Genomic DNA, 15,368 nt, shown 5'->3' on the forward strand with positions numbered 1-15,368 from the left:
TTTGAAGTCTTTTCTAACGCTAACTCCTTTTGTACCACGATGAAAGCCCGAGAAAACGCTCATCAATTAAACAGCTGATATAACAAACAATCCCCTTTTAACCCTGTACAACCTCACTGCTATAAAAAGAGCATATATTAATCATCATATATCGACTAAGGTCATACATCATTTTATCGCTTCATGGCAAACATTCTTTTGCCATGGCAAGATGCATATCTTAAACAATACCAATTCTTACTGACAGTTATCAGCACAAACCCATCTGAGAAGGCAGGAAAACAAAACCTTTGTTGTGGTTCTCTGTCAGGCATATAACTTAAATCAACGTGCACACCTATCTGTTAAAATGAAACTATGCTCACTTCTTTCTTAGTGCTATTTAATTTGTACAAGAACAGCATGTTGGCAAGAAACACTCAGCTGAATCCCAACAGAATGAACAGCACGTTTAAAATTACTGGGTTGCTTCAGTAAAGCTTTGGGTGGACCCTGGGTGACCAAATCGGAACGGACAACAAGAGGAATCCAAGGGAGTTTTCATTAAATAAATTTATTTGTTAAAATAATTTAACTCCAAATACAACTGCTGAGTTTGCATTGAGTTCTATGTACAGTTCTTGTTTTATTTGAAACATCAAGGTTTTAACAACTGACATTGTTACAAAACAAACTGTTGCCCCATTTTTTTTTTTAAGTTGCCAGTTGTATCAGAGCTCAACAGTTATCTGTGAAACACATTAATTCACCTCTGAGAAACTCCAAATCAACAGCGTTAAGCCTGGTTCCAGCACCCACCTCAGTCTTTCTTCAAACCCTGATCAAGAATCAACAGATGCACAACAATGCAGATAAAAGCCTTCCGCAGTCGTCAAAACGTTGGCTTTTGTCACGGAGTTTCACAATTAAAGCCTAACCAGTGCTTTGAGGGCACACTGGCAAAAAAAAAACAACATAAAGGAAAGGAAAAAAAAAAAATCAAAGTAAAAAACAAACATGCACAACCCCCCCCCCCAACCAAATGGCTGACATCTTTAGGCAACATTCTATACAGTAAAGCAAATACCAGTAGTTTTCCCACAGAGAAGTAATGGCAACTGTAGCACTGGGGTTAGGGAGAGAGGCGAGAACCCGAACAGAAAACCTCACTGAGTCCTTCTGATGCTCTTGAAAGGGGCAGAGAGAGAACAAAAACCACAGGAAAAAGCAACTATGTGTAACACTCCTGATTTGATTCCGTTTGCTCGGACCAGTTTCTTGCTTGTACTTTCAAGGGAAAGAGGAAACAGTTGCTATCACTATCATGGCTGGAAAGAATAAAAGTTGCAACGTTAAAAAAAGAAAAGCACAATAAAAGAAAAAATAAAAAAAAAAAGGAGAAATGCTGTTGTTGTAGAAAAGGACAAAGCTCTACAAGAACAGCCAAAGGAAAAAAGCGGGTCTTTGGAACAAACGATAACATTTTAAGGCATGTTGTAAGAAATTTTCAAAGATGGGAATTGGTAATGCTTTCAGGGTACAAATCAAACAACCAGCCTGACTCCCCACGGGGCGGCCACAGAAGCGCTGCGCGGCTCACACACCTACCTTCCTGCTACCCCTGGAGTCTGGAGAAAGTCTCTGTCAAGTGCAACTGTCATTGATTCAAGCTCCACTACCTTCACATTAGTGGAAATACAAATAGTGCATAACTACTCCCTCAGAATTATATGAAATAAACAACACTTACGCTTAACCACCCTCGCCCCCCCACGCACCCCCCTCCGCAGTACTGCGTGATAGCATACGCAGATCCAAGTTTCAGAGAATGTGAAAGCGTAATGCAAAAACAAGACCAGGCTCTATTTTCATTAGTATCTTCTGTTAGGAATTTCACTGTGCAATTTCTCTTCTATTAGAAGCCCATCTGTTTTATATTATCAGCTCCATGTTAGGCCATTCGTATTCTACTTCGTGCCATTTTCTTGGCCGATGAACGATCTACGAGGTAAGATTTTAACACCTCTGTAAATAACGTTGCGTAACACGCTCTTCTAAGTTTTATGGGGCTTTTAATTCCTTTTTGAGTGCTTATGCAGTGCATCTCCCACTGACAAGCTATTTTACAGATAGGTTGTGCTGCTCAATAACCAGATATCTGAAAAATTACAGTATCACCAATTCAGTATTTGAAATCTTGCTTAAGCATGTGGCTGAAACAGGCGGATGGGGAGGGGGGATGGGAAGAGAACATTCATACCATCTAGTTTAGGCATAGAAGTTGCGTGACTCAGAGGACCAAAGATAAAAGCCTAAGCTTTGCTATATAGTCAATGGAAAGAGGTAGGTGCCTCTAGGAGGGCAATTCAGAGCACCCAAAGCGGGCATTCAGATGCCAGAAATAAACGGTGTGAATATCTCTAGGAGAACAAAGTACAGTAACAAAAGTTCCAAAAGGTAGATGGGAAGAAGGGCTATATTAACGTTCGAGTAAGGCGTGATGTTTTGTGACATCTAATGCCCTTCGATGCATTGGTTGTAGAAAGGTTTTGAAAGATTAAGGGCAGAGATGGTCCGTTCTCTTTGATTAATATGATTTCCTTCGCTTACCATCCACTGAACTACAGTTTAAACGTTAAGAATGTATATGAAAACCTGCAAAGTGTGCTGTACAAAGTTTCCTTTGTAGAAGATGAGAGCGTTTTTAGGCAGTTCTGCAGATGAAGGCAAAACTCTCGAACCTAACTCCAATTACAGCATTTCTAAGGGCCATATACACACACACATACACACTCAACACACATACACACAGCCCAGCACCCCTGTTTTCACTCATTTAAACACAAGGAACTACACTGTTACTGCACAAGATTGAAAAACTAATGAACGCATGGTGTTATTTAGACCACAGGCTCAGTGACTCTGTATTTTTATGGCCAATTTTACCTATAAGAGATCCAGCTCAAGACAATCTCTCCAGCATGTAAAATCTAAACACTGTGATTGAAAACTTTTCTATACTTTGATTGTAAGACTTCAGAATAGGTACTTTTGTGCCATTAGTCATGCAAATGATAAATACTTCACTGCTATGAAACTAGCAAGCCAGAGCTCGAGCATCCTTTCAAAATAAAATACTTGCTCCCACCATTTAACACTCAAATAATTGGGGCAAACTCTGAATAGTGTGCCTCGGGCAATTAAAGAGCCATTTCCACACTCACTTAAGGAATCATAACTGTAACTATTTCAGCTCCGAACCAAATGATTTTACATGGTTATCCAATTTAAGCTTTCGTCATTAAAGCTGTGAAATAGCAAACTTGATTTTCAAAGGTTAGCTAGGGATCCCACCAGAGAACGTAGCCCTTAAAGGCAAGAAAAAACTGTTGTCTTTAACAAACTTAAAAATGCAGGATGTTCGTACTGTCCCATGAGGTTTCTGCAGAAGGGAACATATGGATGCAACATGGCTTAATTTTCCTTACAAGATGGTACTAGTTAATCTATTAAAGTTTTCCTTGTTAGTAAGGCTCAGCAATTTTTTCATCACAGTTGCTTCCTCCTGGTTCAGTAAAGTGATAAATAAAGATGCTTCCTGCTTTGTAAACAGAGGGTTTGTTTGGCTTTTTGCAGACCAAAACCTGAAGTGATCCTCCATTTTTGAGCAGCAAAACGAAAGATTTAAAACATTCCAATGCCGTACTGTTTCTTCACCTGTCACCTGCTTGCAGATCTTGCCTCTCACTTCACTCACTGATGCAATGTACTCTATTTCAAGATGTGGGATAAAAGTGTAGAAATGATAGCATCAATTTTGAAAAAAATCCAAACAATGTAGGTCTCTGGTAACCTCTTCCTCTAACACTGTCAGAAGTTCAGGTGAAATCAACACAGTTGAACAAACTTGGCCACAAGTGATAGCGCACGTCCCAAAGCACAGCAATTAGACGCTCAAAGACTTAGCTCTCCTTTTGCACTTCTGCTAGTTGCAAATGGTCTTCAGGGACATTCTCTCCACTGTTTTAGTTTCCCACCTCCAAGGTCTTCCAACTTCTTTGCAAAAAGTTGCTGTTGTTGTTGTTGGACACGATAACACGTATGCTCAAATGGAACGACCCTGTAGATCGACTGGCTATGCCATAACATTGCAGGTGCTCAAAGGGAAAAACGGGTGAGATGTGGTCATTGAACCCAATTATATTCAGAGTCAGTGATTGACTTTCAATGCTCAGCTCTGAGTTAATGTTGCTACTTCACTACAGATGTATTTCAAGTGACCCACAAACCAGGAAGTGAAGTAGACAGTTTTACCACCTTACAAAATTTCTGCAAATTTAAGTCCAGGTTAGGTCGTTTTTTAATGCTATTGTATATTACACGCAGAACAGCATGGATCATCTTTGTCTGGCTGTGCTGCATAGTTCATTTGTCTAACAATTTCCGCGAAGAGCTCATCCACCATTGTTTTACTTTTAGCAGAGGTCTCCATAAAAGGGCAGCCCCACTCTTCAGCTAAGGCTCTGCCTTCATTTGATGACACTTCTCTCTCGCTTTCCAGGTCCACTTTATTACCAACCAGAATTACGGGCACCTTCTCATACCTGCAGTTAAAAAACAAAAACAAAAAACCCACAGCAATAGTTACATTTCAGAGAAGAACATATTCAAATGTGTAAGCATCTATTTGCAAACAGTACCCAACATGAAAGATGTTTGGGCAATGAAATTTTTACACTGAAGAATATACTGCATTCTAGTGATTTATTGCACATCTTTTCTCCCACAGTTAAGTTTGCCTTCCACTATGAAACCTGTCTGGAGCACTTCCACACCGCGAAAACAGGTGCTATAATCATATTTTCCATGTTGTTCATTTCACTTAGGGTGCAAGAACAAGACTGAAATTCAAGTCTCTCTCCAACACCACATCCTCCTTCTCCGTGAACAGGCTGCATTTCTTGCTTCCAATAAGGGAGATGCATCATTCTCCCTTTCAAAGGTATATCTACTATTCGCTAATATATACAGAACTCTCAGGCAAGCAATAAATGAGAGAAAACCAAAGTGCCAGTAAAATTCATTTGAAATTTCAGGCAACCCATTTTCTACACACGTAAGTAGTGATACATAAAAACATGCATTAGCTAATACAAAAGATACAACTTTTCCTTGCAGTATTCATAGAGTTGTGCCAGTTACACAAGCTGAAAAGAAAAAGAAATACCAGACAGTACTATCACAGTTCCTTGGAGTTTATTACTTTGCACCACTGTGAGGAGATTCTTGCCTTTTCCTTCTAATTGAAACGCCTGTCTTTTACTATCTTTCCCCTCCATCCTCACGTGCATAAAACCCTTCTTCAGACACGGAGCTAAGCAAATGTTTAGTCAGGTTTTAAATTTACATATTTGACATAACAGAGAAGACAACACTGGGCCTATTTCCAAAATGCTCTCAACACCAGTTTTCTCAAAAAAAAAAAAAAAAAAAAAAAAAAAAAAAAGCAACAAGGATTGGGAGAAAAACTGATTACAGTTCTTAACATTTAAACCACATTAAGATCCAAGAGAAACAAGATGGCTCCCTCTTAATATAGACCCAACTTTCTACTTTGTGTTAGCTTAGTAGCACTGTTTTCAGTCACATGATTTGAGCAAGACCAAGCTGTGGACAGACAACAGTTATCGCTACTACCCGCAGCAGTTTATGATGTTATATATGCCACCTATATATCAACTATTTACCTCTTTCTTCCTGCTTCCCAGGCAGGGCAGCAGAGTGGAGCTGGTGCAGGTACCCCTACAGCTTGTGATAACCTATCAGAAATGAGGGAATTAAGCTAACAAGGCTCTGCATGGAAACAGAAACCCTGTGCTCCTGTTGACTCCATCACAAGGCTTGTGGGCTCCAGGTTGAAGGGTATAAGGACAGTGACTTCTTACACCACTCAGTATCTAAAATTGGTCCAAGTACTCCATAAGATGCAAGTGTAATTTTAAGCTTTTATTCTGCCCCTCTGCCAACTCTGAGCACGTCACTCAAATCTTGAGTCTAAGGCCATGGTCATTAACGGCAGAGGAATCCCCTCACTTTTTCACCATTTATCCTGTCCTCATTTAACCACCTGAACAGATGCAATCTATTTCTTACTCTCTAGATACACAGTATTTAGCACAATGATACCTCTGGAACTCTTAAAAGAGCTAAGTTGCCATTAAGTAACAAAACACACAAAAACATCTTGAAAATCTGTCCTCCCGCATTTAAACACGTGATAGCACAGTCTTTAATTACACGGATGGTGTTCAACAGATAACACAGCAATTATTTCTTAGTCTTTATTATCCAGGTGTGTGAATTATTTGCTGTACAGTCTTAAAGTTCTTCAGTGGAAGTGGGATTCGCTGTATGCCATGATATCTAAGGGCCCCAAAGTGCAAACTTCCTTCTACTTCTAGATATTCTCTACCGTCTCAATTGTACAAGTGAGAAAAAGGAAGAAATTCAAAGCAGTCACTTGAGAAGCATTCTGCAAAGTGGATGAGCCAGAGTTAAAACAACATCACTTCTCGTCCTGCACAATTGCTCCAACTTACTGAGAAACATGAGGGAAAAAAAGCCCACACACTTGTTGCAGATTTACAGACAGCTCCACTAAAATATTGAAGTGCTAGGAAAGGTTTAAGAACCCTAGAAAAGCTGGGCAACTAACTAAGGACCTAAGGCACTATTTTCTATGAGTGCTCAGCGTCTGAGAAGTGAACGGACGGAGATACAAATTTTGTACTGGAAGACACAAAGAGGAACTGATGAGCTGACAGGATAGATATAAAAAAAATAAATGTATTTACTTGCACAGGATCATCTAGGAGCTTCTACACAGAATAGACAGAATCACTTCTCTGTATTGTGTTTTCCTGCCTTTACAGCTTGTGTTTGCCTTGTTCACTGCCTACCTTCACCACTTAAAAAGAGAATGAAATCCTACAATCGATAGTCTTAATGTATCTTATAATCCACATTCATACTTCCACTTCATAACGTTAAGTTGTGTAAAAGAAAAGAGATTCTGCAAAATCCTCCTGTTGCCTTGTCAAATTCCTCCTCAAAAGGCAAAAATAAGTTTGGCCCTTGTAAAATACATCCTGTATTACTTTCATTTTTGAGTAGTCAAATTTTCAAAGCAAATACTATATAAAATATATGTAAATTCAGCGTGCCTTTTAAGATTTATATGAATTCAGAACATATACTATGATATATGTATATATACACACACTTTATATGACTCTTCATAAAGAACACAATGAAAAGCCATTATTCATCATCTAGATGAATGCAAATTGGAACATCACAGGATTCCAGTCCATGAATACTGAGCAGAAGACTTGCTGCACTACGGGTTTATTAGCTCTATTTCAGTACCAGCCCTACTAGACCAGATGTCTGTGTGTTATATTCTCCACATACCAAGATGATGACAGACAGACTGTGTTGGATGGTGCCATCTCAGATGTAGTAGGTCCTAGCAGAAACTACAGGGCTCCATATCTGCCCTGCTGACCTTCAAAGGCTCTACGGCCCCAGCTTTTGGTAACGCCACACAAACCCTCAAGCTTCCAGAATTTCCTGCCTCACTCCAGATCCTGGGCAAACCTATGTCTGCTGAGCACGGACAAGCTTCTTGGCTCAAGGCTGTCTTTACTGCTGGTCCTTCTGCACCAGGAGGTCGCAGAATCACAAGGGTTGGAAGGGACTTCTGGAGATCATCTTGTCCAGTCCCACAGTCAAAGCAGGCTCCCTAGAGTAAGCCGAGCAGGTGGGTTTTGGATATCTCCAGGAGACTACACAACCTCCCTGGGCAGCCTGTTCCAATGTTCCATCACTTACACAGTGAAGAAGTTTTTCCTTGTGTTCAAATAGAAATTCTTGCATTTCAGTGTGTGCCCATTGTTCCTTGTCCTGTTGCTGGGCACCACCATCCTCTTACCAATAGTCCCAGGTTGCTCAGCCTATCCTCTTACAGATGATGTTCCAGGTCCCTCATTCACCAAGCAGTCCTGGTTATCTGGAGAGGTCCTAGAGGACTGAATACTTGATAACATGACTCCCATCAACAAGAAGGGCCATAAGGAAGATCCAAGGAACTATAGGTCTGTCAGCCTGACCTCAGTACCAGGAAAAGTTATGGAGCAAATAATCTTGGGTGAGATCACATGGCATGTGTTTGGCATCCAGGGGATCCGACACAGCCAACACAGGTTCATGAAAGGCAGGTTGCGCCTGACCAACATCATCTCCTTCTAAGACCAGGTGACCAGACTGGTAGATGATGGAAAGGCTGTTGATGTAGTCTACCTAGACTTCAGCAAGGCCTTTGACACGGTCTCTCATTGTATTCTCCCCTAGGTAAATTTCCAGATGACACCAAGCCGGGAGGTGGCACTGATGTGCCCGAGGGTAGGGAGGCCTTTCCAGAGGGATCTAGATAAACTGGATCACTGGGCTGAGGTGAATGGGATGATGTTCAACAAGGCTAAGTGTAAGGTCCTGCACTTTGGCCACAATAACCCCACAGAGCTATAGGCTTGGAGATGAGTGGCTGGATGACTGTGAAGAGGAAAGAGACCCAGGGGTGTTGGTTGATGCTTGGCTGAACATGAGCCAACAGTGTACCCAGGTGGCAAAGAAGGCCAATGGCATCCTGGCCTGCATTAGAAATAGTGTGGCTAGCAGGAGCAGGGAGGTCATCATCTCCCTGTACTCAGATCTGGTGAAGCCACACCTCAAGTATTGTGTTCAGCTCTGGGTCCCTCACTACAAGAAAAACACTGAGGCACTGGAATGTGCCCAGGTGGTGACGGGGGTCTTGAGCACAAGTCTTGTGAAAAATGGCTGAGGGAGCTGGGATTGTTTAGCCTGGAGAAGAGGAGGCTCAGGGGAGACCTCATTGCCCTCTACAGCTTCCTGAAGGGAGGCTGTAATGAGGAAGGGCTTGGCCTCTTCTCCCAGGCAAGAAACAGAACCCAAAGAAATGGCTGCAAGTTGTACCAGAAGAGGGTTAGATTAGACATAAAGTAAAACTTTTTCTCTCAGAGAGTGGTCAGGCACTGAAATGGCTGACCAGGGAGGTAGTGGAGTCGCCATCCCTTGCAGCACTCAAGAGGCATCTGAATGAAGAGCTATGAGATATGGTTCAGTGGCTTTTGGCAGCTACAGTAATGGGAGGACAGTTGGACTGGATGATCTTGTAGGTCCTTTCCAACTTCGTGATTCTACGATTTTATGGTCTTCGTAGCCCTTTGCAGGACTATTTCTAGAACAAGTTCCCCATCTTTCTGAATAGAGGCTAGAACTGAACACAGTACTGCAGATGTGGTCGCTCCAGGGCAGAGTAGAGAGGTAGGATCATCTCCCCTGTTCTGCTGGCCATGCTCTAACGCATCCCAGGATACCATGGGCCTTCTTGGCCACAAGGGCACACTGGTGGTTCATGGCCAACACGCTGCCCACCAGAACACCCAGGTCTTTTCTGCAGCAGGTCAGCCCCTAACCTGTACTGATGCATGCAGTTATTCCTCCCCAGATGCAGGACCCTACCTTAGCCCTTATGAAACCTCATTAGGCTCCTCTCTGCCCAAACTGAGGGAAGGTACCACTTGCCATTCTCATTACTTTGCAATGCCTGAGTTTCGGCATGCCACCAGGATGGTGTGTAGCCACATGGCCTGCAACAAGGAAGGGCTATTTGTCAAATGCAGCAGAACTACATGATCTAATGAATTCTGAAGGAAAGAAGAACATCTCTTCCCCCACAGGCTTTTCTCCCTGTGGACTGTAGTGACCCAACACAAAAACTGCTTCTTTATGAAAGGAAAAAGCATAAGAAAGAGCTGTCCTGCAGCATTCAAATAGAAGCACAGGAATTCACAAATCCTTCCAAAAGCTTCAAGGTGGATCTACCCTACTGACAAACACAGTCCCAGAACAGACAGAATGCTCTTTATTCTATTCAATTCTGTATCAACATCCAGCAAATTCCATCCCTGCATATACCTACCAGATTTTGTATGAGCAGAATAAAAGAGGCTAAAATCCCATTACCTAAACTAGAGTCCTCAAAACCACAGAAATTATTGCAGCTGCCACCCTGGGGTGTGCAATAGGGCACCTGTCCCCTGCAGGAGTTGTCTACCTCTCACATTCCAGGGTAGCCTCTTCCCCCACCTGTCCCCTTCACATCAGAGAAGCGGAACATTGCTACCTCTCATTCCTGGAACAGAAAAATCCAATTTTCTCTGCACTGCTGTAAAGCTTTGAGCAACACTGATCTTTCCTAATGAAAAGGATGAGGGCCATGTGCAAGTGAGAACTGCTGCCTGTTCCTCTATATCAGTGCAGTGAAGTATGCATTCTAGGGCAAACATCACAGTGGAGCTTAAAGGAAACACTCAGATGTAGCACAGGAAGACTGGACTTTCAAGACCTCCTCGGGAACAAATTTTTGCAAGATCAATTACATGTATTTGCAGAACATGCTTTAAGAACAAGGTACTTCATGCTGCTCAAAAGACTTTGCCAACTTAGGCTCTGATATGATGGATGTCAAGCAGCATCAACTCCTGAAGGTAGAACCCAGCTGAGACCACCTGCAGCCCAGTGAGAGACACTGGAGCAGTCAAATACCATCAGATCTAGAATGTCACTACTGGCAACATTCAGTCCCCGCTCCACAGAACGCAACCAATATGTATTTATCAGTCCCAGATGACTTAATTCAGTGCTATAAAAAGCTCTACCCTGGTGGTATCCATCTACATGAGCTTCTGGGACTGAGGCCAGAGTAAATACCTCGGTTTTCCCAAGGATGGACACTGCAGTCACATGGAACCAGGAAATACATAGACATTAAATGTTTAATGCAACTCAGTTATGCACCACTGACCACACAGCCTCACAAGCCACAGTGATAAACAGTTTTTATATTTTATCTTAGCTTACATGGCACGCACACCCACGTTTCTGTTTAGATTAATACGTACACTTTGAGTAACGGCTTAATTAACTTGTTAAACATTTAGAAAGTCTCCAGATGAATGGTATGTAAATGACCCGCGCAGATTTTTACCTCGCATTTTTTTCTACCTCCAGCTTTATTCAGAAAGGGAAAAACATAGGCAGTACCCAACAGCACATCTGAATCGCTTTCACATTTACCAAGTACTTCTCACGTTTCTGGTAAGAGCTGTCGCAGGATCAAGATGAAAAAGATGGTGTGAAGTGAAAACATAATAAAATGAGGAACAGAAAATAAGAATTGAAAAGCGTACACAGAGCTGACTAATAGATCTAACTCCCTTAAACTGTACTAGAGATTGCCCAATACCCCCTAAAACTGTAAAGTAAATAAATAGGGTAGTGGACCAGTATAGGAGAAGACATAAAGCTCAGAGAGGTTCCCGCTTTTTAACTCATCTTCATGAATCACTGTTTCCTTTCTAGGATTTTTGCCTGAGCTTCACATGAGAGCCAAACACGTTCAACCAAGATGCATTAACGTTCTGTATAATAAGAACGAATACAAAGAAAAAAAACCTCCTTGAAGACTGCTTTTATGACTACATTAATTCCCACTGAATGCTATAGAAAGGTATATGGACTTCTAGATTTACATGTTAAATGCCAAGACCACCAAAATATATCTACCCATGATAACATTTCCTAATCATCAAAACGTGTCTTCAGTTTGAAGCCACATTTGTTACCTCCATAGGGAGTATGTTCTTTTTTCCCCCTCTCCTCCTTTTTTTTGAGGGTGTCTGTGGCACTTTCCCTATTATTTCAAAAAGAAAAGCCATTGAAGTGGTAAAGATAATACGGAAAATGATGACACAAAGAAAATCAGAATGTCAGAAAAAAATAATTCTTCACTACAGGCTTATAGAGAAAAAAAAAAACCAACGTGATAAGAATCTTGCCAAAAGACACAGTAAAACAGTTCTGGGCAGTGTGAAATGAAGTACTATAAATAGCAGTTTAATTTATTATGCTGTTTACAAATTCGTATGTATCTATTACTAAACATTATTTTGTAATGCAGCTTGCAAATTTTGCCTGCCTGCAATAAATCTGTCAGAACTTGAAGTCCCCTTGTCAAGAGAAAGAATTTATTCCAAGACATTTTCACAGAATCACAGAATCACAGAATTTTTCAGGTTGGAAAAGACCTAGAAGATCATCTAGTCCAACCATTACCAATACTTCCCAGCTAAACCATATTCCTCAACGCAACATCCAAACGTTTCTTGAACACTCCCATGGTCGGTGACTCTACCACCTCCCTGGGCAGTGCATTCCAATGCCTGACTACCCTTTCTGAGAAGAAATACTTCCTAATGTCCAGCCTGAACCTCCCCTGTCGCAGCTTGAAACCATTCCCTCTAGTTCTATCACTGTCTACACGAGAGAAGAGGCCAACCCCCAGCTCACCACAACCTCCCTTCAGGAAGTTATAGTGAGCTATAAGGTCTCCCCTGAGCCTCCTCTTCTCCAGGCTGAACAATCCCAGTTCCCTCAGCCGCTCCTCATAAGGCCTGTGCTCCAGACCCCTCACCAGCTTCGTAGCCCTCCATTTGCTTACCTTAAGAAATGTAGCCAGAGAGGACACTACCCTGTTTCCAGTTCCCCAGTTTCCATTTTTTTCCCCCCAAATCCTCGTGTTTTGATAGTTTTAAGAATTTTAACATCATAGGTTAAATCAACAGCACACGCCCAGTCTACAGAACTCTATCTTTTCCCCAAGGATTTCTACAAATACATGCCAATGAAGATGTGCTTGCACCTGTATACATAAATCAAATATGTCAGGAGATTATATATATATATAAATCTAAAAATAAGTAGGTTTCTGCAGAGTTTGAGCTCTCCACAATACAGAAGTTACTGCAGATGCTCAGGTAAATCTGAAACTAACAGCTGTAAAACCCCCACAAGTCTTCCACAAACAAGTAATTCCAGTCTGCCAATTAATTGCATTTAATATTCAGTTTCGTAAGCTATATTGCGTAAGGATTTAATTACTTAAGCAACAACTCACACCTAAAAAGTCTTAAAATCATTTCTATAAATGAGGAGATGTTAAAGAGGTTATTGGAAGTCCCACTGCAATTAAGTGGCTGAGTCATGAATCATTTTGCTATACAGAACAGTGTATGGCCCAATTGCAGGAACAGGGATCTACATTTCATTCAAGGCTTTGACATGAACTGTATGTGTAGCCTTCGGGAAATGAACTCTGCAGATGGGTAGACTGAGGATAACTGTATACAGTCAGGATAATTGTACTTACTCACTGGATGTCAAATTAAATAATAATTGTAAAATGGCTCGAAGATTAGTATTAGCGTCATAAATAACCACCACACCACAGTGCTTTGGAGAAGACTTCAGAAACTGTTCTTGAACATGAAACTTTCTGGAAATAATCAACTCAACTTCAATTAAATACATTAAAAAACCAATTCACTTCACTGGTTGTTATAGCCTGCTTACATTTCCCAACATGGTTTTAGAGTTCAGCCAAATCTAGCTTTGGTGAAACTATCTGACAGGATCACAACTGGTATAGAGACCAGTTAGTATTAGAGGAAACAGTTGTCTTCCAACCAACAGCCAAAGAAACAAAAGCCAATATAATGAAGTGCTCTATTTGCTTCTCAGTTGTTCCAAGTGCCTTTGAACCAAAGTTCACTATTTCCTGGCAGCTCTCAGCTGAGAACTTGCAAGGGACACAAATAGTAAATGATATTACCCTTCACCATGTACTCAAACTGCACCTAATAAACCAACGTTCTTTTGCTACATCAGCATGATGCATGTCATCTACATATGTATGCTTGGCACTGAAGAATTTTCCAAGCTATTTCCAATCACTTCAGAGAGAAATTCTTATTCTCAGAGGATTGATACATCTAAGATCTCACATGGGAACAGAGCAACAACAACCTCCTTCCAGATGTTCAGCTTGCTCCCACAGGTCACCACAGATAGCATCTCTGTCTGTAGCTCATTCACTTGCTTAAACTGTAGAGCCCAGAGTTTAAGCAAGAAAGCCCGGAAATTCATTGGCCTGCCAACACACCCCAAAAGGAGAAGAATTCAATATTGAACCATTTCTAAAGAAAAATCACTGATGATCAAGACCTTTGGAAGGCATCCTCCTCAGCAAGTTCACAGAAGCCTCTATATGTTTTTAATTACATCCAAAGATATCCAGTTCCCCCCAGGTAAGGCTCTGGCATAGGAAGGGGCAGGCCAGCAGCCCTTTTAGTACTGGGGCTGGCAACAATGAGCCTACACCACAAGTAACACCAGTTCTCATCCACTGGCAGTTCAGATGCCTGACAACCTTAGCAAGCAAGAGGTTAGCTTTCACCTTGAAGGAGTGTACCTATTCCTATTATCTATCACTGCAATTCATATCTAACGCTGCAGTCAACACTGAAAAGACTCTAAGTGATACACGGCACCTATGTGCTTAACGGTAGGTTTGCTATGAGTATATGCATTCAATATTTTAATCCTTGTGTTCCCCCTTTAGGCCAAAGTTCTTGTCCTACACAACCAAACATCAACATCATCTTACTGAAATCCTGAATTGCAGTCATATTTAACAACCCAAACACAGGAATTTTAAAAGTAAGGATTTTCTATTTCTTGGTGGAACTTAAGCAGCAATAGCCACAGGTACAAAACATAAAGCAAGTGTTTTTATCTGACTTTTGTTCATCACGACCAGTTCTCTTGTTTCTGACATGCTTCCAAAGCAGCAGGGAAAAAAAATAGAATCAGAATATCCTACAAACTGGAGATTCCCACAGCTACATCAGTTCCGTTTAGTTACTGTCCCATGCTTTAAGAGACAGGTTTATGTGGAAAGAAGTCCATTTAACTCAAAAACTATGAGTGCATAAAGCACAGTATGGTTGCTTAAATGCAAGGCTCTTGCTTAAAATTTCCAGATACATTAATTCTAAACATCTAATCTTTCAAATAACGCCATAACTACCTGTAGCAATGGCACAACACCTTGAAAATTAGGCTGTATATTGAAGCATTTTGAACTTTGGATCCATAACTGAAAATTACTCTTAATGACTGTATTAGTGTTCTGACCTTAAATGTTTTCAAGCTATATACCATGTTTCTGTAATAATGTTTAATGCAATGAGCATGACTGGATATGTCAAGGGTTTTGGTAGCTGTCAAATGTACAACGTGAAGATACTACAATTAAACAGAATTAAACAGAAAATCCTACAATTAAAGAGACTAGAGCCTATCTTTGATTTGTACTTTAAACTCTTAAAAAAAAAAATGCAGTTCTT

At 41.0% G+C, this 15,368-nt stretch overlaps 1 protein-coding gene across 1 annotated transcript in view; it reads right to left on the reverse strand.

Annotated features, from left to right (window-relative positions):
- Nucleotides 1–534: 534 nt before the first annotated feature.
- The window catches only part of RAP2A (RAP2A, member of RAS oncogene family), a 32,827-nt gene continuing 17,993 nt past the window's right edge, over nt 535–15,368 (reverse strand). Inside the window, exon 2 of the mRNA XM_072348299.1 lies at nt 535–4,583. Coding sequence (XP_072204400.1) covers nt 4,346–4,583 — 238 coding nt within the window. The 3' untranslated portion in view covers nt 535–4,345. The remainder of the gene's footprint in view (nt 4,584–15,368) is intronic.

This window comes from Excalfactoria chinensis, chromosome 1, assembly GCF_039878825.1.
Source record: "Excalfactoria chinensis isolate bCotChi1 chromosome 1, bCotChi1.hap2, whole genome shotgun sequence".
Lineage (NCBI taxonomy): Eukaryota > Metazoa > Chordata > Aves > Galliformes > Phasianidae > Excalfactoria > Excalfactoria chinensis.